At 36.9% G+C, this 24,227-nt stretch overlaps 1 protein-coding gene and 1 pseudogene across 1 annotated transcript in view; one reads left to right on the top strand and one right to left on the bottom strand.

Annotated features, from left to right (window-relative positions):
• Positions 1 to 24,227, top strand: part of Setd5 (SET domain containing 5) — a 76,343-nt gene that overhangs the window by 8,442 nt on the left and 43,674 nt on the right. The window contains 1 exon segment of the mRNA XM_021224849.2: positions 21,438 to 21,624. Coding sequence (XP_021080508.1) covers positions 21,554 to 21,624 — 71 coding nt within the window. The 5' untranslated portion in view covers positions 21,438 to 21,553.
• LOC101832160 lies at positions 12,599 to 13,096 on the bottom strand (annotated as a pseudogene).

A 24,227-nucleotide genomic window follows, 5' to 3' on the forward strand; every position in this document is an offset into this window, starting at 1 on the left:
TATATTTATATTAAAATTTCCTTTATTTAGGGACTGTTGAGAGTTGGCTTATTTTTAGAGGAAAAACAGTTATATTTATTTCAAAAATAAATGTGGTTATTGTGACATTTGAGATATATCAAAAGAGTGTTTTTTGTTTGTTTCGTTTTTTGCAGTTTTGAAAATTGAACCCAGGACCTTGTGTGTGTTTGCAAGTGCTATCTATATATAAGACCAAAAGGACAGTTAGAAAGAAAAAACCAAAATGTTATTTTCATTCTAAGATAAGTATTTGACTTACTAAAACAGAACAAATGGGCTTTTAAGGCAGTCAGATTGACTACACAGTGACTGTAACATTAGATTGTTGTATGGATGCATTAATTTTATTTTCTCAATTCTGTGGCACAAACTACTATAGCTGTGAAAGTAAATTTGTTTCTGTGCCCACAGCTTGAAAAATGTAAGCTAGAATTCCTTTTTTTTTTTTTTTTAAAGAACAGATCTGGGAAAAATGTAGGAGCAAATTAAAATAGAAGTTTCTTTTAAAATATTTCTGTTCTTTCCAGACAACTTTAGTTTTATTTATATCAAATAGAACTTTAATTCATAGCCCAGCAAAAAAAGTACAAAATGAGGAGAGGTTGATAATGTCAAAGCACATTTAAAGATTAAGCTAAAAAAATATAAAATTGTTGGGATTTTTGTATTTGGCCTGCTTGTATTGAAAATGTATATTTAAAGTCTTCAAAACAAAATAACAAAATCATCACAGGTTAAACAATTACTTTTTTGACTACACAGTAAATAAGCAGAACAAAATTCAAATACTTTCTAAGAATCAAAACAAGTAAACATTGCTAACATCAGCTATAGTGCTCAGAAGTTACTGTTGCTATATAGCAGGTAGAACAAATAAGAAAGCTAACCCCTGGCTAGATAGAGTTGACTTGGTGCTTATGAGCATTGGCTGTTCTTCCAGAGGATCCTGGTTTAATTCCCAGTACCCACATGGCAGCTGTCTATGACTCCAGTCCAAGGGATCTGACACTTTCAAACCAATGCATGCAAAATAAAGTTTATTATTAAAGAAAGAAAGCTAACTACAAGGCACATTTACTTTGGAATTTTGGGTTCAGTTGGCCTGAACCAAATGTTTTACCTTCACTCATAGACTTGATGATTAGGTCATTAGGCTTTATAGTATAATGTTAGTCATAATGTATCAGTTCGTGATTTCATTAGCATCTAGCTAGACCATGTATGATGTTCCTGCAAAGACATGTATTTTTTGAGAAACATGACACTGGGTAGGTGTAACCTTCCTTTTATAGTTTATTGTGAACTGCTAGTATGAAAAGGAATGGCTGGAAATTTACATAGTATACAGAGCAGCTAGAAGTAGTAGGTATACCTTACTTTATAAAATAGCAAGTATGAGAGCTGGACAGTTTGGAATTAAGAGCAATTGCTTCTAGAGTGGTTCTCACCCTTCCTAATGCTGCAACTCTTTAATACAGTTGCTTATGTTGTGGTAACCCCCAACTATAAGATTATTTCCAGTGCTACTTCAAAACTGTAATTTTGCTGCTGTTATTAATTGTAATGGAAACATCTGTGTTTTCCGATGGTCTTCGGAACCCCTGTGAAAGGATTGTTAGACAACCCCCAGGAGTCTTGACCCACAGATTGAGAACCACTGTTGTAGAGGATCCCTGTTTTGTTCTCAACACACTTAAGCTCTGGGGGAGCTGATAGTCTCTTCTGGCCTCCAAGGCATATAAAATAAATCTTATACAAAATATCAATGTGCTAACCAAGGTAATTTTTTGTGGAATGCCGAAGTTTTTCCTAAATATGTAGTTGTAGTAGTGGTAGTAGTAGTAGTAATAATAATAATAATAATGCATTTCTGTGGCAAATAGTTGTGCAAAGCATTCAGCTAATTTTTAAAAATCCTATTTATCTTCTGTGTATAGGTGTACTTACTAAGTCTACATGTTTTCCCTCTTTTTTTGTGTGTCTTGTGTATATTTAAAATACTGTTTTTCTAAATTTTCTAATTTTAAAGGCTAGGTTGTCATTAATACATTTTACTGTGAGATGTCCTTCTACCTACATTTCATATAAATTAGATTTGTTATATATTTTATAATATTGTGTACTTTTTTGAGTTTCTTAGTATTTGCTTGTTATGATATTATGCAACTGTTGATATCTGTGCCTTAGATCAGCCACCCTCAAACTTTAAGGTGTTAAAAACTAAAGTTTCCCTAAAACAAGTAAGTTCTTTTCATTGATTTAATATTTGAAGTTAAAACCAAGATTAATTCTGGAGAGATGGCTTAGTGATTCAGAGCACATGCGGCTCTTCCGGAGGACCCATGTTTATTCAGTTCCAGGCAGTTATGTCAGGTGACTTCACAGATGCCTTCTTCTGACCTCCTTGAGCATACACACATATACACATACATAAAAAATAAATCTTTAAATGTTTAATTACTAATAAGATTTTTTTAAGACATTGGTTGGTTGGTTGGTAGGTTTTTTGATTGATTGATTTTGGGGTTTGTTGTTGGTTTTTTATGAGACAGGGTTTCTGTCTAAACTTGGCTGTCCTGGAACTCCCTTTGTAGAACAGGTTGGCCTTGAACTCAAAGATCCACCTGCTTCTGCCTCCCAAGTGCTGGAATTAAAGGCATGAGGTTTTTAATGAACAGAAACTCTATTTTTTTAATGACATTGTTTTACATTTTTGCAAATCTCTTCAGTATCTAAATAAAAGACAGCTGCTTTTTCAAAAGTGCTTCTGCCTTTAATTTGTTGTGATAAGCTGAAAACAGTGGACTTTTATGCCTCATATGGATATAGTCAGAAAAGGGAAGAGCCCAATGTGCCTCTTGAGGGAGTCTTAACAGATTTCAGGAGCTCTTACAACTGTGGTTGGAATCATGGGCCTAGAGCCCATTCTTCTTCATGCTTTTGAAATGGTGATATTCTATCGCCTCATTTTGTTTGGTCTGAAATATTCCCTCTCATGTAATATTGGGCGAAGTTACAGTTGAATACAAAAGGCAAGATAAGTACTTGTTTTTCATCACCCCTATTTATTGGTTTTCAAAATAATGGATTGGTAACTTAGCAACCTCAGGAGGTGATCAGTGAAGTATTACTATTTTGTGCTCATGGTTTTGAATGTGTTAGTCTCTTGTTTCTATTTTTGACATTCAGATTGTATGTATGTACTGTTGGCAGTAAATCCTTTAAATTCATTCTTAGTAGTTTGCTCAATTGTTTCGTTGCTTTCTAGTTCTAGTATGACCAAATGTTTTAGGACAATTTTACCATTTTTTCATCTCAAAACAGTTTCTGATATGTGTGGGGGGAAGGAAGTAGTGTTTTGCTTTGCTTTTGTTATAGGGCCCTGAGATACATATATATAGCACAGACTTACCTGGAGCTCAGAGAGCTTTCTTCCTTCAGATGTCTCACTCGGCCTTAGTTTGTTTTAATGGGAATTGATCCTTAGAGGCTAGGAATATTCATTGTTTTAGAATTGATGCTGTTTATAAATCTTTTAGATAAACAAGGTTTTAAAAATGCTCTTATTTTTAAAATCCCTAATCACTGGTATTTCAAATTCAGTAACACATACTTAATGTAAACTGATCTCCTTTTTTTCTGTGTCCAGCTCCCAAATTCTAGTGATACCAACATACTTCTTCACCTTTTGCCATAGTATACTAAACCAGTTTTAGATTAGCAGAACAATATGATTACTAAAAGGTGGGTGGTTTGTTTTCTTGTTTCCTCTTTTTTCTTAAAGCATATCCCTTCAGACACAGTCAATTAAATTACAGTATTTTAAAATCTCTTGGAGTGTTCTCTGTGTGGTGTGCTACCAGCTTCATACTCAGTGAAGTTAATTCTTATTTCTTTTTCAGGGATTACCTCCTGCATGATAATTAAATAAATGGAAATACTAGTTACTGTATGAAGTTTGCAAACCTGTGTATCCTGCTTCTATTCCCAATGTCTTCTTCCCTGTCCTTTCTGTCTCATACTCAAGACTCCACCTATACATTATGAACAGCACAGTGTTTTTTGCATTTACATTCATTTATGGGTAGGCATGCACATTTGCATTCGTGAAGACAAGTCAAATTGTGAGTCAGTTTTCTCTGCCATATGCATTCTGTGGCTCAAAGTCAGGTCTATAGGTTTTATGGTAAAACACTTTTTTCTGGTGAGCCATCTTGCTGGCCCTCAAGGTGGTATTTTCTCAGGATGCTTCTGTTTTAATGGAAGAAGTACTTACTTAGATTATTTTAGTTTATGTAAAAATAAATATCTCCTCTTAGATTTTTCAATAACATAGCTTCATGCCATAAAAGCAGAAGCATAGAATTTCTTCTAGGAGCTAGAATTTCTTGACTTAGTACAACTTATTTGAGGTAGGAATCTTCCTTTTTCTACTAAAAAATGTCTTGAAATGCTAGATTATGTTTATTTCTTTTGGCTTCAGGTGTACTTCAGATGCTGCTGTTCTAGTAGCTCCTCAGCAGACATTTCTTGAACAGTTCACCTTTAGGCTTGAAATTCAGGTGCTGTTCAGAAGTGCCTGTTTTACGTTATCATTTCAATTTCAAATAAATTCAAAGTTTTGTTTTTTGTTTTTTTTTTGTTTGTTTGTTTTTGGTTTTGGTTTTTTCGAGACAGGGTTTCTCTTGGCTTTGGAGGCTCTGTAGACCAGGCTGGTCTTGAACTCACAGAGATCTGCCTGCCTCTGTCCACAATAAGTGAGACAGGGATAGTGATTAGAATGGGAAGGTTCTGAAGGGGAAATGGGGCTGAGAGAGAATATGCTGAATGTATTGAATATACATCACGTATTTGTGGTACAAATTTAAATTATAAAGAAAGGAAGTGCCGGGCGTTGGTGGTGCACGCCTTTAATCCCAGCACTCGGGAGGCAGAGGCAGGTGGATCTCTGTGAGTTCGAGACCAGCCTGGACTACCAAGGGAGTTCCAGGACAGCCTCCAAAGCCACAGAGAAATCCTGTCTCGAAAAACCAAAAAAAAAAAAAAAAAAAAAAAAAGAAAGGAAGTAAGCTTACTTTGAGATTGATTTGTGGCCCTTCCCCCGTAGCTCCCACAAAAAAGACAGGGACTCTGGAATTGGATAGACCTTAATTCGTGCTCTGGTTCTGTCTTTATTAGCGTGTGTAAACACATTTTTGGGTGCTTGAGAAGACAAGAAGAAGATCCCATAGAAGTGTAGTTAATAAGTTGTGACCTGCCCCTCTTCAATGCTGGAAACTGAACTTGGGTCTTCTGCAAAAGTAGTGTGTATCCTTAACTGCTGAGCCATCTCTTCAGCCCCAGATTCTAATTTTCATTTAAAGTTTCTTGGCAAGTTTAATTCTTTGGCCTAATAGAAATAGTACCTTCATCAGAGCTGTTACTGACATTACTAAACCTTACAGGAGGTAATACATGAAAACGGAGTATAGAAACAGTGACTGGTAAGGAATAATCAGTAAACAGTAGCATTTAATTTGAAAGTTGGTATTACTTTTAGGAGTATTTAATTGACTTTCTAAACTCTGAATCAACCTTACTTAGGATTATGTTCATATGTTATAAGTAGCATCTGATTTTCATTATTGTTGATTATATGAAAAATAACTAATTGTTAACGAATGAGTAATAGGTACCTTGCTGAAATTTGAAGCTTTTTGTTTAATTTGTTGGGCGCTGTAGTCAAACCCAGGGCCTTGCATGTGCTTGCCAGTTGTTTTGCCACAGAGCTGTATCCCCAGTCCTTCCTCCTTTGAGTTAAGTCTCTGTAGCCCAGATTGACCTTGAACTTGTGAATCCAGCTAGTCAGTGGGACGATTTCAGAGATGTTATCACTGGGTGGCTTATCAGCTAAAAAAAAATTCTTGCTGTGCTAACCCTACTAGAGTTCAGTCCCCAGAACTCATTTAAAGCTGGAGGAAGAGAACCAAATCCCTAAATATGTCTTCTGATGCACCCACACATATTCATACAATAAACTTTTAAAAATTTTATTAGAAGGGCTGGAGAGGGAACTCAGAGGTTACGAAACTGACTACTCTTCCAGAAGTCATGAGTTCAGTTCCCAGCAACCACATGGTCGCTCACAACCATATGTATTGAGATCTGGTGCCCTCTTTTGGCCTTTGGGCATAAATGCAGAAGAACACTATATATGATAAATAAATCTTTTAAAAAATAGAAAAAGAAAGATTTTAATAGGAAAGGGTGCTTTAAGGACAGCTGAATCTTAGGAATTAGAGTCCTCAAAGTAACTATAGGGTACCATGTATCAGCATAGTTGTAGGGCTCATTCTTTACTGGAGTTGTCTGCCAGTGAAGTGTGAGTACTTAAAGGTACGTGCCAATGCTTGTGTACACACACCACAATTTTTTGTATTTTTTTTTTTGGTTTTTCGAGACAGGGTTTCCCTGTGGCTTTGGAGGCTGTCCTGGAACTTGCTCTGTAGACCAGGATGGCCTCGAACTCACAGAGATCTGCCTGCCTCTGCCTCCCGAGTGCTGGGATTAAAGGCATGCACCACCACCGCCTGGCAACATTTGCTTTTTAGATAAATGTACTTTTAGATAAAAATACATTTGGCAAGTTACTAAATGAATTTGGTCCCTCCCCCATCTTTTTTTTTTCTTTTTAATAATTTTGAGGTTGGAAACCGAAGAATACTAAAATTTGTATTAGATGACAGCATTTTAGATAGAGGAAATTGTGTGAAAGGACAGAATGGCAAACTAAAGTCCTTCTTCAAGCAAAAAAGGTCTTATGCATCTTTATCTTTTAAAAATATGTCCTGAAATATTTATGAAATGATGGTTGTCTGGAATTTGCTTTGGAATGAAGAGATAATAAAGGAAACAAATCAGTGGTAGGTGTTTGTGAAACTGGATAACGGACTAGATGGAGTCCTCTATACCATTTTAATTTTGTGCTTACTTGAAATTTTTCATCATAAAATGTTTTAAATGTAAAATAAAAATAGTCATAGAACTGGCCAAGTAGACAACAGTAGTAATAGAACTAGTGGATATACCTATAATCTGAACGTGACTTTATTTGTTTTAGAGACAGGATTTCTCTATGTAGTCCTGGCTGCCCTGGAACTTACTTCGTAGACTAAACTGAGATATGTCATGATTTTTAAACTTCTAAAGATGTCTACTAAGTTTAGAAGGCCTCTTTCACTGATAGATTGGGGAAGCAAATTTGTTTATTGTTAGTAGTATGTTCAATATATACTAGATCTTTATGAGTTGAATTGTTTTTTTGTTTTTCGAGGCAGGGTTTCTCTGTAGCTTTGGAGCCTGTCCTGGAGCATGCTCTGTAAACCAGACTGGTCTCAAACTCCCAGAAATCTGCCTGCCTCTGCCTCCTAGGTGCTGGAATTAAAGGTGTGCGCCACTACTGCCTGGCCCTATGAGTTGAATTTGTGAGTGTATATACTCAGGTCATAGCTAAAATTGTATTGTGTTTGAAAGTTAGTAGAAAACAAGCTAGTTAACATCCAGGAATTAATTAAAGTTGTTTGAATATTGTACTAAAGCAAATGGAGGGCCAATGTGTTTGTTTCCTCTAAGAGTTGGAATTTATAATGTGAAAAGCAATCTTGAAAATTAGAAGTCCTAAATTTATGGAAGAATCGTGTTAATTTTGTCACTCTTTGTGGCAAGTGGTAATTAAGCTGTGTATAAATTGCTAGCAGTCTGTTAGGACAGAAAATAAAGGATCCTGTGCAAAAGTATTGCAAGTTATTCCATAGCATAGTTTTGGCATGTTTCTTTCTAATCAGTAGGAATAATTTTTGTGTTTTTGTCTTGTATTTTGAGACAAAGAGTCTCTTTATGTATCCCTGGAACTCTATGTAGACCCAGACAGCCTTTAACTCATAGGAGTGTTGAGATGAAAGGCATGTACCACCACACTGGCCAATTTTTACACTTTCAAGGATCTTTTTCCTCCCCTCTCAGAAAGCTGGAGTCTGCTGTTTAGTTATTAATGCTGATTTATAAGAGATCTGTTAAAATCAGAGCATGTATTTTGTTGTTGTGTGAATATGTGCATTTGCAATGTGGATGTGAGTTGGACTTCCATGTGAAGGTTAGAAGACAACTTGCTGGGGTTGGTTCTTTTCTATGTGGGTCCAGCGGATTGAACTCAAATCCTCATACTTTTCAGCACGTGTCTTTACTCACTCACCATGGGACATGGAATTTTTAGCTTCTATTGATGCTTCACTTGGGAGGTGATAATGGCAGGACAGTCGAAGAGTTCAAGGTCATCTTTAGCCAGCATATCATGTTCAAGTTCAGCAAAATAAAATCAAATCTGAGTTTTAAAGTTGGTTATAAAATAGTGGCAAAACATTCACTTGAAAATACGTTGTTCAAGAAAAATTCATAAATAGGTGTTTTAAAGAAAAAAATAGCAGATGCATGGAAATTCTAAGATATTTTCTGTCTTACTCCATTCTGTAAACTCCCTGCTCTGTTTTAGGCCATAGCCAGAAAAACAACAAATGATTCAGGAGACAATAAAATAACTACAAAAATGTTGTGGTTGTGGTTATGTTTCATATAGGAATTCATAGTAGCAAAAGTACTATTTATCAGTGCCCTGAAGCTAATTTTTTCTTATTTAGAAAAACATTCCAAATACAGTGAAATGTTTACTGTAACTGGATCAAAAATAAGTATTCATGTCAAAGCTTCAGAATCCTTTTTCATGGTAAAATCTTCTGCAAAAGTATTTGTAGCCTGTAATCTAAATGTTATTTTATGCTCTGGATGATAAGAACTGTAGATGGAAGTTTCTGTCCCACCCAGTCCTGCAGCCATTTAGTCCCAAATAAACACACAGGGCTTATATTAATTATAAACTGTTTGGCCTATTGCTCAGGCTTCTTACTGGTTAGCTCTCTTAATTATTAACCCATTTCTATTAATCTGTATCTCAATGTGGTCTTGACTTACTGGTGATGTCTGGGCCTCTTGCTTTCTTAGCAGCTACATGGCATTCTTCACTCTGCCTACTACCTTTTTCTATTCCTGTTTGGATTTCCCATCTGGCTAAATCCTGCCTGTCCATTGGCTGAAACAATAAGCTAAACATATATTCACAGCATACAGAAGGATATTCCCCCATCAAGGAACTGATAAACCAAACCACTAGCTAGCTAATCCCACTCATTCTCATTGTCTTATAGAGAAATGAACATGTTTTCCATTCCCAAACTGCATTTTTGTTAAAAATTTGCTGTGTGAATAAAATAAGCTAGTTTTTGCTAAGGCAAAGCTTACCCCAATGTTTATTCATGTTTCTTTGAGGTAGCTATTACCTTCCATTACTGTTACTTTTTAAATTACAAAGTAAGGTTAGTTTCATTGTCATCAGTACAGTTAAGGTTTACTTGGGCAGTGGGTAATGTAGTAGTATAGTTTTCATTGATGGTGCTTTTGGTCTGTTTTCTGGTAACTAGAGGCCAAAGTTATCGGGCCTTTCTTTCCATTTACAACAGGAATTGTCCAGACTGCATTTTTTTGTTTGTTTGTTTTTTCCTGTAACACTCAGCCATTGATTTCTTTTGTGTGTGTTTGTTTTTGTTTTCAGACAGGGTTTCTCTGTATGGCTTTGGAGGTTGTCCTGGAACTCGCTCTGTAGACCAGGCTGGCATGGAATTTACAGAGATCCGCCTGCCTCTGCCTCCCAACTACTGGGATTAAAGGCATGAGCCACCAATGCCCGGCTACACTCAGCCATTGTTACTGAGTTATTTTTCTATTGGGAAGTTGTCTTAGGGGTTTTTTGTTTTGGCTTTTTGAGACAGATTTTTCTCAGTGTAGCCTTGGCTGACCTGGAACTCACTCTGTAGTTCCTATCTCGGCCTCCAGAGTGCTGGGATTAAAGGTATGCACCACCGTCGCCAGGAGTCGTAGGGTTTTTGTTGCTGTGAAAAGACACTAACCATTGTAACTCTTATAAGGAAAACATTTAATTGAGGTGACTTGCTTAGAGTTTCAGCAGTTCAGTCCATTACCATTATGGTAGGAAGCATGGTGGCATGGTGGTGCTGCAGGAGAAGCTGAGAGTCTTATATCTTGCAGGCAACAGTAAGCCAATTGACTGTCAACACTGAGGGAAGCTTGAGTAAAAGAGACCTAAAAGCCCATCCCCACAGTGGCATACTTCCTAATAGTGCCACTCCCTTTGGGGGCCATCTTCTTTCAAACCATCACAGGAATAGATAAGTCTCTTTGCCTGAAGTCTGTCACCACTCAAAACCCTCCAAATTATTCAGACCACTCAAGGGCACCTGGTCACCATGATGTGATGTAATTAGTTATCTTTCCAGAAACAGTTTACAGAACACAACATGAACTTCTATCTCTTTCCTTGATTAGGGGAAGTGTTTCCTATGTTTTACTCATTTTTATGTGATGACAAACAATATATAGGAATGCTGTTCATTATTCCATATGAGAAATTCTCATTCCCAGTAATGTAAGAAACTCATATAAGATTGTTGTTTACAGTGATTTAAGGGAATTCATCCGTTGAAACAGTTTAAATAACTACTTGTGTAATTCACATCTGAACATTACTCAGCAGTCTAGTAGTTGTTGGCTTACATAAACTTAGTCATCTGAACCTTGTAAAGGAGTGATGATCTTGATTCCCTCTACAACTTTATTGTTAAGATAAGTAGGTCCCTCATATATTATCATTAGTTACATTGAGTAAGGTACATCTGCACTCAGATTATAAGATAATACTAGGATTAAATAACTTTTAGCTGTTTCACCAATGTCTGTAGGAATGTAAAGTGACTCTCATTTCTGGAGAATGGTTTATTAAAGACTATGAAACATGTTCATACTATCTTAGCAGTTCCACATAGGGACAGCTTGTCCTAAGGACTTGTGTGCATATGTGTAAAGAAAGTTCTCAGTATGAACATGAATGAATGTTCAGTACAGTACTGCAGAACACCAAAAATGAGCAGCAGTGTGAGCATCTGCTTTCAGAGGATTCTTTTAAATTATAATGAATCAGTAAGTGTGCTGTGGTATCATTGAAGAAGTACATATTTACACAAAGGTATGTCTTGTTAAATAAAACCAGCTTACAGAGCTGGTCAAGCTATTTCCTTTTTCTTTTGAGAAAGGGTTTCTCTGTCCTGGAACCTTGTAGAATAGGCTGGCTTCTAACTCACTCAGATCCACCTGCCTCTGCCTCCCAAGTGCTTGATTAAAGGCATATGTGCCACCACTGCCCAGCTACTGTTTTATTGTATGAGGATCTGTTTTGGGGGGTTTTGTTTTTTGTTTTTCTTTTAAGAGGGTCTGGGTTTTTTGTTGTTGTTGTTGTTGTTGTTGTTTTTTGGTTTGTTTTTTAATATTCTTCAAATGTTGGGTTTCTTTCAGATATGGTATCACTGTGTAGCCCTAGCCAGCCTGAAACTTGCTGTGTATACTAACCTTCTTAAACTCAAAGCAATTCACCTGCCTTTGCCTCCTCATGTTCTGGGATTACAGCCATGTGCCACCACACCCAGATTATGTTTATATATTTTTACTTATTATATACAGTGTTCTGTATGCATGTATCCCTACAGGCCAGAAGAGGGCACAAGATCTCATTACAGATGGTTGTGAGCCATCATGTGGTTGCTGGGAATTGAACTCAGGACCTCTAGAAGACCAGCTAGTGTTCTTAGCCGCTGAGCCATCTCTCTGGCCCTGTTTGTATATTTTTATAAGCATCTTTGTAATGAGTTAATTGTAAGGATCTTTATTGATAGAACCAGCCAACTTCGGTGAGGAAGCCTCTTGTACACATCAGAGTACTGAGCTTTGGGTTTCTTTAGTGTTTTATTCTTAGCTACTTTGTCAGGAATCATAGAACATGCATGGTCAAGCTCATTTCTTCTATATTCTAAGAAATCTTCCTGCCATATTTACCTTTATTCTTAAGAAAAACTTTTGTGTTTTCTCTAAATAGCATAAACTCTCCCTGGTAAACAATGTAGTGGATTGATTTAAGCAGTGGGGAGAGTTACTTTCTTTCAGAATTAGACTTAGTTACAGAAAGGAATGTACAAGGTTTGAGGTTTGGTTTGTTTGTTTGTGTATGTGGTTGTGAAAATGCAGTACTTGTCAATAGATAAGTCTAAAGAGTTAAGAAACATTTTTAGGGATCAGGTCAGGTGATGCCACACCTTAAATCCAGCATTTGGGAGGTAGAGGCAAGATCCCTGAGTTTGAGGAGTTCTAGGACAGCCAGAGCTACATAGTTAAGACCTTGTCTCAAAAAGAAAAAAGAAAAAAGTGAAGGAAGAAACATCTTCAGATGTGGCTCAGCTGTTAAGAGTGCTTGCCTACCATGCACAAAACCCTAGATTTGATTCCAAGCTCCACATAAAACTGGGTGTTTTGACACATAAATTCTTTGAGGACAAGATCTCTATTTAATTATTAGGAGCCTTGCATTTTCTTTTCTCACTTTTTTCATTTCTCTGAGAAATTTTATTGATCTTTTGAATAAAATCTAATTGCCGGGCAGGACGATCCCTTCATAATTCTTCTGGAACTAGTACATGGCTTCTTCTTTGCTGACTCTGTTTGGTCCCAACACAGTCTGTCCTGTGATTCTTTTCTGTAATACTGAATGAAACCTGACCTACCTAACACCACAAAGATGTTCAGGCCATAGATCCTAATGCTCAGGTCATATTTGATGCCTAGTTCAATGTGTTCTTGAATCCTGATATTGTTCCAATATCTAATTAGTTATTTTTCCATAACTCATACTTGTGCACTTTCAGACCTTTTCCCAGTATTTCTTCTGCTTGGCTGGATAGACTGTGAAGCAAACAGCAATCTTATCATTTCTCCTTATGCCAAAAGACCTAGGAAAGTACAGGTGTCTGGTCTGTGAGCTATTCCAACACTGTGGTCAGGGTCAGTCTGTCTCTACTCTTCTCCTTGCAGATACTGAGACAAAGCTTATGGATGTGAAGTTCTCACATGGGTTCTTCTCACCTTGATCTTGAACCTTGATAGAGAACCAGAAGAGGATATTCTTTACTATATTAGGACACAAAGTTCTTAAAGAGTCTTGCTAATTTGAGATTATATTATCTATTTTTGTTGTCACGGTATATGGTCTTACACTACTACATTTCCTACTCTTCTTTTGCTATATACAGCTCAGCCTCTATCATGACCATTATAAGTAGGAGTTTCTTTTTATTCAGTTTTAAATTGCTTCATAGTAAGCAAAGCTTTATGGACATTGACTTATATCAGGTCCAGAAATCTCCGGGAGAGAATGTAATTTAGTTAAAGAGATGAAAGGATAAACTAATGTTACAGGAAAATTAGGAGAAAAGGAAGTTTTATCTTGGCTTGAATTAGTAAACCATGTATCTGCAGTCTCTTAACTGTTTGTGTCATTCTGTCTTTTTCACTCTTTTCTTCCCAACTCCTAGACCTTTTGCCTGTATTCACTGTCTTCAGAGTTAAGCCCAACTTATTATCTAAGTTAGGTTAACTTCCCACTTTGAATATTCTTAAAAGTTTACATAATGCTTTTATCCCTTCTCTCCCTTTTGCTTTGAGACAGGGTCTTACTATGTAATGCCGATTGACCTGGGACTCACAGAGCTCTCCTTCCAAGAACTGAGATTAAAGGCCTTTACCACCATGCCCAGCCTGTGCCTTTTGTTTGGGTTTTAATGTGGGGTTGTTTACTTCTTTGTCATGTTTTCCACATTTCTTCTTCCCACATTTTTTTTTCATAGCAATATTGAAATACAGTTTGGGAAAAGTGAAAGCTGTTTTTAGCCACATTCAGGTTATTAATGATAGTTCCTCTGTCTTCATAGATTCTGACCTAATGCTACAGAGCTGTGTAAACATCCTGCTCCAAATTCTTCTGCTGCAAACTCTTCTCAATGTGCATCTTAGAGTCAGTTGGACAATATTCTTTCTGTTGGACTGACTTGAGACATTATATAGATTGCCAAGCCAGTTGAGAGTATGCCAGGATTCACAGAAATTTGAAGCAGGAAAAAAGAAAATGAGTATTTCATTTTGAGACCTTGTAGAATTCATCCTGTGTAATACAATGTTTCTGAAGTCATCAAACTAAATTGTGGGCTGCATTCCAAATTTTCTGGCTCCTTATATAATCCTTTTTCATATCATCCTTTCTCCGAAGGTAAAAAGTAATTTTATGGTATTGGCAATTTTTTTCCCTTGGAATACATGGGATTTGGCAAGAAATGAATAAACATATGATTCAAATAGTATATAAGTCCTGCAGAAAGCTGATTGTATAGGTAAAACTTGTATTTTGAACTGTTCTGTGATTTTAAAAAATAAGTAATGGGATTAAAAGCAAAAGTTGAAATTGTTGAGGGTGAACCAGGTGGTGGTGGCATGTGTGCCTTTAATCCCAGCACTCAGAGGCAGAGGGGCAGAGTTTGAGGCCAGCCTGGTCTTCAGAACTAGTTCTAGGACAGTAGCCAAGACTACACAAAACAAACAAAAACCCCAAAAAAACAAAAAATCCTGTCTCAAACCCCTACCTCCCAAAAATCCTAATAGAAAATTTCTCCACTCCTTTTTTAAAATTTATAGTCATAACAAAAACTAGTTTAAGAAAAAACTTCAATTTACATTTAAGGCATTTTAGGTAACCAGATTAAAAGATTAAATTGTAAAATTACCAGCTCTTTTTTTTTTTTTTTCAGCCCTTGTTGCAATTTTTCTGGAGGTAATTTTTTTTTTAAGATAGGGCCTCATATATTTCAGTTGACTCAAATTTTACTGTATGTAGCCTAGAATAACGTAGAACATCTGATAATTCTGCCAGTACCTCCCAAGTGCTGGGATTGAATCCGTCTTAACACCATACCAAGTTTGTGCCAGGCTAGGGATAGAACCCAGGGCTTTGTGGTGCCAGACAAGTACCCTCCCAAATTACATAACCAGTCCCTTTTTGTAAATTTTTTCTCTTATTAGCTGAGTTAAATTATTCATTAGCCTACTAAAGATTTTTGGAGCTGTGTGTAATCATGTAAATATGAGGATGAGCATGATTTCAGGATATGTCTTAGTACCTGAGTTTTGAGTTTTTAGGTTTTTTTAGTCCCAGTTTAAGAGGGTTATTTTAAAAGGAAATTTGGTTTGTGACTTCAAGCCAGCTAGAGTTCACTAATCCAAGGTCTTTAACAAGGTAAGAAACAATATTCTATGAAAAATCTGGTACTGAAACTGAAAAAGAAATTGAGCCTAAGATGATTTTTACATTGAGTGTATATTTAAGTTGGAGTCTAAGTTAATAGATTATAATCATTGACTCTAGAAAGAGCTGAAGTCATACTGTAATTCTGCCCCTTAGAAAAGTAAGAGTTGTGAATTACATTGTCTTTTATGTTGGCCTAAGCAAGAGTGGATTTTCTTCTTTTTCTCTACTAGATGACATTATTTTATGTACTGAGTTCCATATAATTTTAGAAATATAAGATAGTTATCTCTCTGGCACTAGATTAAGTTAAATACTTATTTTTGATTTTCTATCTCATAATCAGATACCAGATTTCATAGCAGTTTTCATACTTCATGAGCCCACTGTGTTACAGGTTTTTCTTAGGAGATTGAGGAAGATAACAATAATAATAAACAAAACATACTATCATTAATATGTTGAAAGAATTCTGTTCATCAAAGTAAAAATGTTCTTGGTGTTTCGTTTTACATTTAATCATGAGTAGTAAATAGTGTAAACCCAAACAAATTAAAAAGTGGGGAAAGACAAAGGAACATTCTAAAGTGGGGGGTTGAGGTATGTGGAGCGGGATATTCCCTTCATTTTATCAGAAACTGAAATTGAAGAAATTTGACATTCTGGTGGCTTATGGAAAGCTGATCAGAGATTGCTTCTTGGCTGAGTTGCTGTCTGCAAAGGCTGCTAACAATCGTTTGTCTGGCAGCAGATCTTGTTCATTAGGATTGCATCATCTCTGGGAGAGTGGCCAAGGTCCATAGCCTCAGTACAAAGACTGTCTGAAGCCTGCTCTTTCTGAAGCGGCGCTCCTCTTCCTGCCAGTCCTCTTCACAGGATGGCTAAAGCAGACTTGTTCTGTGTTTCTTTCATTGGATTGGCTGTTTATTGGACTCTTGTCTCCCAGCTGCTTCCGCCTCACCTGTCTGATGTATTTCTTCTGAAATCTCTTAAAACTCTAGAAACTACATATAAATGGTGACTCTCAGGAGTACTCTGTATTGGAAGACAAACTGGGTTTGTTTGTTGATCCCATATTCTATAGAGGTTGTTAATTGATGGGAGGGTGAAACTACCTTTTTACTTTGCCTCTGTCCTTTTTCTTACTTGCTGCTGCTGAATATTTGGCCTACTTTATTTCTTCCTTTTACTTTCAGCTTCATGCCTTTGACTTTTTAATTATGAGTATGTTTTTGAAAATATTTTTCTAAAGAGTAGTTTATTTTCCAGGTTTTTAAGAAATGGAAAGTCACCAAAAAAGAAAAAAAGAATGAAAAATGAAGTTGCCCTTTAATGGTTGGTGACTCATGAACAGCTCTCTTCCCATATTTATAACCTATTAATATTTCAGGTATGGAGAGCTCATTCTGGCCAATACTTATATCTGACTTTGTGGAGAAAACACTGATATTTAAGAAATATTCATTGCCTCTTCCCTTTCTTCCTCCTCTTTTCCCCAAATCTTACAGGTTCCTTGTTTTCCTTTCCTTTGGGAAATGTAGAGAATTGATGAGTTGACCATAATTAGAACTGATTAACTCTCCCCCTCCCACCCCCAAACGTGCCCCAACCCACTGTCAGGAATGGGATGAGGGAGAAGAAAGGAGTCATAATTTGACGTTTTTGTTAGGTCCTTGTCCAGAGTAAATCTGGTATTTGATGAAAAGAGGTCTGTGCCAGATGTGGTGGCATATGCTTTTGATAGCATTTGGGATGAGTCAGCAGGATACATATTCAAGGATGATTTGGGCTACAGAGACTTTTCAAAAAAAGGAAAAGTAAGTTTCTGAGTTTTGGGGATGGTCGATGAAGGGACCTCCCCCCCAAGGAAAAAGGAAAAAGAAACCTTTGAGGGTTCCTTGTGAAACAAGGGAGTTTTGATTTGAAGGGAAGAGATGCAGTATGATACAGTATCTCATCACCTTGGAAATCAAGGCTATTTCCTTCCTGCCCTTAGTTTATTTTGTGCACAGTGAGGTATGCAAGTTAAAAGATTAGGCTTGGTGCTAAATGGAAAGTAAAGTGATTAATAAGGCAGTGCAGCAAACAAAATTATCATTAATCTGTAGGTTTGCACTTTGTAAGCCCATCAATTTTTCTTCATATACTACTTTGTGTCTCAGACTTTTCTAGATCTTCAGGGGGACCTCAAAGGTGACTGACCCAAATCTTTTCAGTTGTTGTATTTTGAATTTTAGTAAATGCAGATATTGGTTACCATGATGAGTTTTCTTAGTAAATATTTTCTTGATCCTTCTTGATGTGTCATAGTATTTAGCCACTGGAACTATAGCAGTGGGCAAAAATATTTTTGTAAAACTCCCTGCCATTTTTTTGTGTTTTTTAGTGGTATTTGAGTGATGGAGTAAATCTTGAAAGTTATTTCTGTCTAGAGAGTTCTTCTTACACTCTTTTCAGGGCAAACTATGAGATTAAATGAATAGTTACTCTTAACTAATAAACTTGATAAACCAGAGTAAATACCTGATTTCTTATATAATATAGTGTTATAATAAAAGATTTGTGAGAGAGAGAGAGAGTCTTCAATTAACATCTAAATGGCCACATTTCACACCATATTTCAAGGAAGGTACTATATAAAGAGAATATTTGTATTATTAGAATTTGAATTAAGAAACCTTATCTTGGGGTCTGGGGAAATGGCCCAGCAGTTAAGACCCTTGACTGCTCTTTCAGAAGAAGTTCTGAGTTCCATTCCCAGAACTTAAAACTTTCTATAATTGTAGCCCTATGGGACCTGATGCCCTCTTTTGGTGTGCAGGTGTACATGCAGATGAAACAGCCATAGACATGATAAATAAATTTTAAAAAAGAAATCTCATTATTATAGAAGCATAATTTAGAACAATATGGTCAAATTGGCCTATTATAATTGCCTTCATCAGAACAGTAGCAGTAGTATAGTTATATAAAACTAGGCAAGAGGGAAAAAATTATGAAGAGAAATTAAGAGGCTAAAGATGTGTATCAACTGTCCAGATAGCTGGTGTAATAGCTCACCACTGCATTTGAGACAAGGTCTCACTATGTAGTTCAGGCATGCCCCTCTTGATCCTTCTGCCGATTGTATGCCTGGATTACATGTGTATGCCACCACACCCATTTGTTGTATTAGGATTTCATTAGGTTATGTAGAAAGATTTTTTTCATTTTGTTTTTTGTTGTTTTGTTTTTGAGACAGAATTTCTCTATGTAGCTTTGGAGCCTGTCCTGGCACTCTGTAGACCAGGCCAGCCTCGAACACACAGATGTCCACCTTCCTCCGCCTACCAAGTGCTAGGATTAAAGGCATGTGTTACCACCATCCAGATGAGTCATTTCTTTCTTTTTTTTTTTTTTTAAAGGACTTTTCTGAAAACAAAACACATGATTTGGATTTCTTTTGACTAGTCAGAGATTATGATCATCTGATAGACTTCTGGTTATCTAGTCAAACAACTTCTAGTCTTAATGAAAATTATCTAACAGTGCTAAAATTAGAAGGAATATCTACCCTTTAATATGCCCTTTTGGACTTATTTGTAGGTGGTCTCTTTGTTTTGTCACAGATCTTGTGTCATTTTCCCAATGACTTGTGTGTTTGAGAATTCTTATTTGACTACTGGGGAGGGGGGGGATTGATTTGTAAGTTGGTCCAAAAACAGCAAGAGGACCAGTCACATCTATCATGAATTATGACAATAGTAAGATTGACTTCATTTGTATTTCAATTTTCAATCTAACAGTGTCATCATGAGTTGGATGAGAATAGGTATTTTGCTATACCCTATTTGAAGAGACCCAGGTCCTACAGAAAACCATTTTAATTTATAGCTCTGTGGTAGTTTTCTGAACTAATGGTGCAAAAGTATAGGTAGCCTTAAATCTTGGACTGATTCACCATTCAGAATTAGTTTTCTTAACCACATTGATCTATCTCACTTATAAAAATAAAATTCACGGCCGGGCGGTGGTGGCGCACGCCTTTAATCCCAGCACTCGGGAGGCAGAGGCAGGCGGATCTCTGTGACTTCGAGGCCAGGCTGGACCGATAGCCTCCGAAACAATACAGAGAAACCCTGTCTCGTAAAAACCAATAAATAAATAAATAAATAAATAAATAAATACTAAAATTCACATCTCAAATCAGTAACTATTTAAAAGTCTCCGTGAATTCCTGGATTGCTTCAACCAGTATCTTATGCTTTTCATTTTATTTAGCTATTTTTAAGTAGTATTGATAATTTTTGTTTTGTTTTTTGAGACAGGGTTTCTCTGTTGTTGCCTTGAATGTGCTAGAACTCACCCTGTAGACCAGGCTAGCCTTCAAGTGCTGGGATTAAAGGCATGTGCCACCACTGCCTGGCTGATAATTATTTTACTTTCTACTGTCTTTTTGTTTGTTCTGTTGGTTTTTTGTTTTGTTTTGTTTTGTTTTTCGAGGCAGGGTTTCTCTGTGTTGTTTTGGAGCCTGTCCTGGAACTCGCTTGGTAGACCAGGGTTGGTCTCGAACTCACAGAGATCTGCCTCCCGAGTGCTGGGATTAAAGGCGTGCGCCACCACCGCCCAGCTACTTTCTACTGTTTTAGCATAAATTCATGTATCAGTTATGAGACCCTTTTTAGCCTAGACTAATATTGACTTCCAAACACACACATAAAATGCTTGTTTGCTGCTTTAGTGGCTCTTTTTACATTAATATGAAACCACTGATGTGAGTCATTTAGATTCTGCTTTTTTGTTGTTGTTGTTGTTGTTGGTTTTTTTTTTTTTTTTTGGTTTTTACGAGACAGGGTTTCTCTGTATTGTTTTCGAGGCTGTCGGTCCAGCCCCCCCTCGAACTCACAGAGATCCGCCTGCCTCTGCCTCCCGAGTGCTGGGATTAAAGGCGTGTGCCACCACCGCCCAGCTGTTTATTGCTTTTTAATGCAAAAAATCTCTAATCTTTGTCATGAAATGTTGTTTAGAGTTTTTATGTTATCTTTCACAGAGAGAAAAAGTACTCATGTATACTTTTTAAAGGCAGTTATTAAGTCAGCAAAATCGAGCAGGAACTAACAGATTTTTGTATATCCTCTGCACTTACACATGTTTACCTTTTTCCTGTGGTTTATGTTTTTATTCATATCTATCAGTATATGTTGCTGTCCAAATATAGTTTTTTGGATAATTATATCTTCTCCAAGACAAGTTAAGACTATTTAAAAGAAGTCAGAGAGAGGCTAGAGAGATGGTTCTTCTAGAGTACCCTGGGTTCAATTACCTAGTACCACAACTGTCTGAAACTCCAGTCTGAGGGGATACAATGCCCTCTTCTGGCCTGTGTGGGCACTTCATGCCTGTAGTGTGCAGACATGGCAGGTGAAACTCCCGTATACGTAAATGTATTCTTAAAAAACAAGTCAAAGCATAGAAATGGCTGTCTGATCAAAAATGAACAACTAATTTATTTCTACTGGGTTTTCTTTAGAAGTAATAACTGAGTGTTGGTAAAGCTACATTTATTGCCTAGGGAAAAATTGAAATGGAACTATGAAGGCGTAAACTAGGATATTTCTGATAACTGTCCTGAATCTTAAAGCTTGTTTGCTATGTCCTAGACTACTGGAAAACTCTGTTGGGCAATTAGAGAGGAACATGTGATTGCTAGTGAGCCAGCTATTTTTTTTCCTCTTTGGCAGAAAAGAAAATAATTAAAATAGAAATTTAAAAGTAAGCATAACTTTTTACTAACCTCAGTTGTAGAACATTAGTAAATCAGAGTGCATAGTAAACCTTTCTCTAGCATCCATGTAAAAGATGGGAAGATGTGACTTCACATACCTCTAACCAGTGTTTGTGGGAATAGAGACTAAGCCTGTTGGTCAGTCAATACTGAATAAGGTTTGAGAGCCATAGAAGAAGACATCCAGAATCCTCTTATGGCTTCCATGTGCATTCATAAATACTCTCAAGCCTACACACTTGACATGCATACACTGTGCACCATACCACAAATACACAAAAGACTTACTGAAACAGTAGAAAAACTCTACAGTGTTTAAGATAAATTTGAAAAACTCTGGTCAGTAGTTATTGTTTTCCTTTTCTGTGGCAGGATTCCTCATGTCCATAACATGTTGGCTAAGGCTCTGCAGCTCACCCCCACTCTCTGAGTGGTCAGTCTCCATTAATTGGACCCCGTGATTTCCACTCTCTGCTGTCTTGGACGTCATGAGCATTGCAATCCCTCTGGGAGTCACCACACCAGATACATCCTACTCAGATATGGCTGCTGGATCAGAGTAAGTGCTACTTCCTAGATAATAGGATTGCTTCAAGTTTGTGTGAGGATGGATTCTTCTGGGCAGTTAATAAGCTATATGTAATATTTTCTTAATTCAAACCTATCCAACTTCAGAAAACATTAGTCTTGCCCTTCCCCCACCCCAAGCTGGAGGGACAAAGGAATTAGAAGGGGGAGGAAAGGAACTTTAAAAGGAGGTATTTCTGGGTAAATAATAAGTATTATCAAAGTTGCAAAGCAATGGTTATATTTTCCTGTTTTATGGGTGGGGAAGATTGAAATGAAGTAGGTGTACCACCTCCTTCTAAAGCGTTAATGATTCTGATAAGAGAGATAGGTTTTCTTTCCAACTGATTTTCTTTGAAGGCCTCTTCCTATGTACTTGTCATTATTCTAGAGTAAAGGGGCTGAAACTATATGGGCAGTCTGCTTAACCAGCTCACTCTGGGGTAGAAGACATGGAGAGCTGTATCATCTGTTTTTACAATATTTGTTGCCTAGAAAGAGGACCTTCAAAGTCAGTGGTACCAAACTTGTTTTTCAGCTAAGAGCAGCATTAGGAATTCAGAATTTGTCGAAAATCCCAATCCCTAAAATAGACTCAGTTCTTGAAGAATTTAAATGCCAAATGACAATGAAGGTAGGCCTTCATTATACAATTTTATATATTACTCAGTTTAAAATTTTTTAGCCTTTTGTATCCCTTCTCTTTTAAGTTGTCCAAGATTGCCCCAGCTCACAGATTCCCCCCTCTTGTCCTTTTACCTCCCTTGTACCCAATCTTCCTTGCTTACAGAAAGGAAGTGGAAGCCCCCTACCTTTCAAGACGAAGTGGCACTACACCAGGATGTGAAAGTCCAGCGAAAGAGACCCAAGGGGCCTAGGGGGCAGCACACCCCCAGAAGCCAAGTCTATTCCAGGCAGTACCAGGGATTAGGGTCTGGGCTGGAAAAATCCTGGTGTTTTGAATATGTTCAGGTCCAGTTCAGACTCTTGATCCCACAGCCACTTCTTGAGTGAGGTGGGTGTTGCTCTAATTCCCGTTTCTCTTGCCATTTTCAGTCCCTGGGAATTCTTTCCCCTTCAGCAAAGCAAAGCAACTGTTCCAGAATTCTGGGTTGAATGGCATCCCTTGTTCATAGTGGTTTCCTTAAAACAGGATATTATTAAAGAGCATGTACATTTCTTCATAAAGCTTCCTATTGTTCACTATTTATTGGGTTCCTTAAAAAGGAAGACATGAAACTACCCTAGGAAGTTTCATATATATGTATAGTATTCTGGGGTAGTCTGGAATTGAAAGATGGTTTTTAAGCTTCTTCCCATATAACAATGGGAGGGGGGAGGGCATAGGAAAGTCAGTTGTCTTTATTGTAGAGGCTTTGTGTTTTGTATTGCTTGGGGGGGTTTGGTTTGGTTTGGTTTGGTTTTGTGGGGGTGGTTGGTTTGTTTGGTTTGGTTCTTTGGGTTTGTATTTTTGTTTTTCTGGGTTTTTCTTTTCTCTTTTTGCATGCCAACAAGATTTAGTTATATCTGAGACTTCCATTGTATAACTCTTTCCCAAAACAAAGTACTTAAAAGTCTTCCTGTGTTATTGGATAGCCAACTCAATTGTATAGTGGTTGTAGGCCTTAGTCAGATAATAAACTACTGCAACATTAACATATGATGTATATGTTAGACCGTATTAAAATTTATGAGAAATAAAGAGGTTAATTGAGTAAGTTTGGAATTTGTAGATAAGGAAAAGACCCAAAGCAGTCATTTTTAGAACTAGTATTTCCCTCAAAGTATAACAGTAGCTACACGCATATGTACTGTGGAATCTAGGAGTAATGCAAGAATGAACGCAGTCTAATCTGTACTATGACTGTAGTGCTGTATCCTAGGACTTTCTGAGCACTTTAATTCAGTGTCTCCCAAGTTCTAATACTAACTATCTATGGTCACAACTAATTTCACATGTCTTGTTGAGCAGTTTTACAAAGGGCATTGATGTTAATTGGTTAGCTTATGTGCTAGTCTATTAATTATTATTGATATTTGTTCTTCATCATGCCTAACCATTGTTCTGAGCACTGTTATGATTAAACCTGGTATTAAAGGAAACATCTAACCAAGAAAGAAACCTGCACCTTGCCTCATGAGATTATTAACTCTGTAGCAATGTAGCAATTTACGTTCTTCAGTACACACACAGACACACATACACTTATAGGAAAACTTACAGATATAACCAAAAAAAGATCCTTGCATCTCTTGTATGACAGAATTTCATCTATTTTCTAAGAGGTGTCATGGTAGCAAGCTGCATATTGTTCATTGAACATAATTGATAGAATATATCTGTTGTGACCTGAATTTCTCTGTGTATGCCCAACTGTTAGAACATTTTAGTCACAGAAGAAGAAAAAAAGATATAACTATTTGCATAATCTGGTTGTCTAATAAAGACATGCAGTCCTAATACTCGTGTGTGTGCGCGTGCGTGCGTGCGTGTGTGTGTGTGTGTGTGTGTGTGTGTGTGCTGTTTTTTTTTATGGTCCTGAGGCTTGAACCCAGGTCCTCAAACAGACTAGATAAGCAAGCACTCTACCACTG

Source organism: Mesocricetus auratus, unplaced genomic scaffold, assembly GCF_017639785.1.
Source record: "Mesocricetus auratus isolate SY011 unplaced genomic scaffold, BCM_Maur_2.0 Super-Scaffold_100676, whole genome shotgun sequence".
In the NCBI taxonomy this organism is placed as follows: domain Eukaryota; kingdom Metazoa; phylum Chordata; class Mammalia; order Rodentia; family Cricetidae; genus Mesocricetus; species Mesocricetus auratus.